Source organism: Manis pentadactyla, chromosome 10 (genome assembly GCF_030020395.1).
Source record: "Manis pentadactyla isolate mManPen7 chromosome 10, mManPen7.hap1, whole genome shotgun sequence".
Taxonomy (NCBI): Eukaryota; Metazoa; Chordata; class Mammalia; order Pholidota; family Manidae; genus Manis; species Manis pentadactyla.
Window position 1 is genome coordinate 31,427,670 of NC_080028.1, and position 1,520 is coordinate 31,429,189.

At 49.0% G+C, this 1,520-nt stretch overlaps 1 protein-coding gene across 1 annotated transcript; it reads right to left on the bottom strand.

Moving 5' to 3' along the window:
- Positions 1-264: 264 nt before the first annotated feature.
- Positions 265-1,203, bottom strand: LOC118915006 (olfactory receptor 8S1-like). The gene has a single exon (XM_036890392.2). The coding sequence runs from the start codon at positions 1,201-1,203 to the stop codon at positions 265-267; it is 939 nt and encodes a 312-aa protein (XP_036746287.2).
- Between the last annotated feature and the right edge of the window lie 317 nt (positions 1,204-1,520).

Genomic DNA, 1,520 nt, shown 5'->3' on the forward strand with positions numbered 1-1,520 from the left:
AGAAGTTTTAATTGTAATAGCCAGTAACTGTAAATAACCCAAATGTTCTTAACCTGGTAATAGATAAACACATCATGGAACAGCCTTACGATGGAATACTGCTCATTAAGGAAAATAAATATTCCCCTTTCATTCTTGAATCTGGTCTCATCATTATATGGGTAGCTCTATGAGTTTCTAAGATTTCCTTCTGTACCCAGTATCAATTTACTGTCTTACTGTCAAGTTACCAGAATATCTCGATGTAGTAAACTCTGACTATGGTCAACTACTGGAATATTGGAGATATTTTCCAAAGGTCCTTCTCACAGCTGCTTTCACCTCATTGTTCTTCAAGCTGTAGATGAGGGGATTCACTAAGGGAGTGACCACACTGTACTGGACAGAGAACACTAACTCCAGGGGTGAACCTGAGGTTGGTGTGAAATAGCGAAGGAAACCTGAGCCATAAAACAGGAGGACAGCAGTGACGTGGGAGGAGCAGGTGGAGAAGGCCTTGCTTCTTCCTGAGGAGGAGCTGATGCTCAGGATGGTGGAAACAATAGGAGTATAGGAACAGACTATTAGGACACAGGTTACAAGCCCATGCAGGAGGCTGGAGCAGAGCAGAATAGTAAAGTTGGTGGAGACATCAGAGCAGGACAGAGGGAAGAGAGAGGGCAGCTCACAGCTGTAGTGGGGGATGGACTGATCCTTACAGAAGTCCAAGCTAATAGCTGGAAGGATGTTGATGAGTGCGTCCAGAAATCCCAGGCCCCAGGAGCCCCACACTAGCCCATTACACAGCTTGTTGGTTATCTCCTGGCCATAGAGCAGAGGGTGGCAGATGGCAACGTAGCGGTCATAGGCCATCACTGAGAGCAGGCAGGCTTCAGTACCCCCCAAGTCAAACACAAGGAAGACTTGGGCCAGGCAACCCTGGACGGAGATGGTTTTCCTCTGAGACAGGAGGTTCTCCAGCAGCTTGGGCACTGTAGCCGAAGAGAAACAAAGGTCCAGGGAAGAGAGGTGACTCAGGAAGAAGTACATGGGGGTGTGGAGACGGGAATCAGCCCTGATCACCAGCAGCAGCATCAGGTTCCCCAGCAGGGTCTCGAGGTAAATCATTAGGAACAGCGCAAAGAGCAGGGGCTGGACACGGGGGTCTGCAGACAGCCCCAGGAGGATGAACTCGGTGACGGCGCTGTGGTTCCCCAGAGCCATTCGGTTCCTTTGTTCCTTTGGAATAAGAACAGGAAGTGGGCAGAGCCTTCAGTGCCCCTGCCAATGTCCCAAGGCATCCCCATCCTCTCCCTATACAATGTTTCATTTTATCAAGATTTTAAAGCTCCTGACTGGTTTCCTCCAGGCATTTTTCTCCCCCAACCACCCACCATCCACATCACAGGTCCTGAACCTCTATATCAGTCATGCTAAATTTGACTTCTTGTCCTTATTCTGCTCTAAAAGCCATGTCAGTCTCCTCCACCTTCTTCCTCTGGGCCTGCTGTTGTCAGCTCCAGCATCTCTCATGCACTCCA

Excerpts from the sequence above, each read along its gene's own strand:
- LOC118915006 (XM_036890392.2), bottom strand. The coding sequence starts at position 1,203 with ATGGCTCTGGGGAACCACAGCGCCGTCACCGAGTTCATCCTCCTGGGG.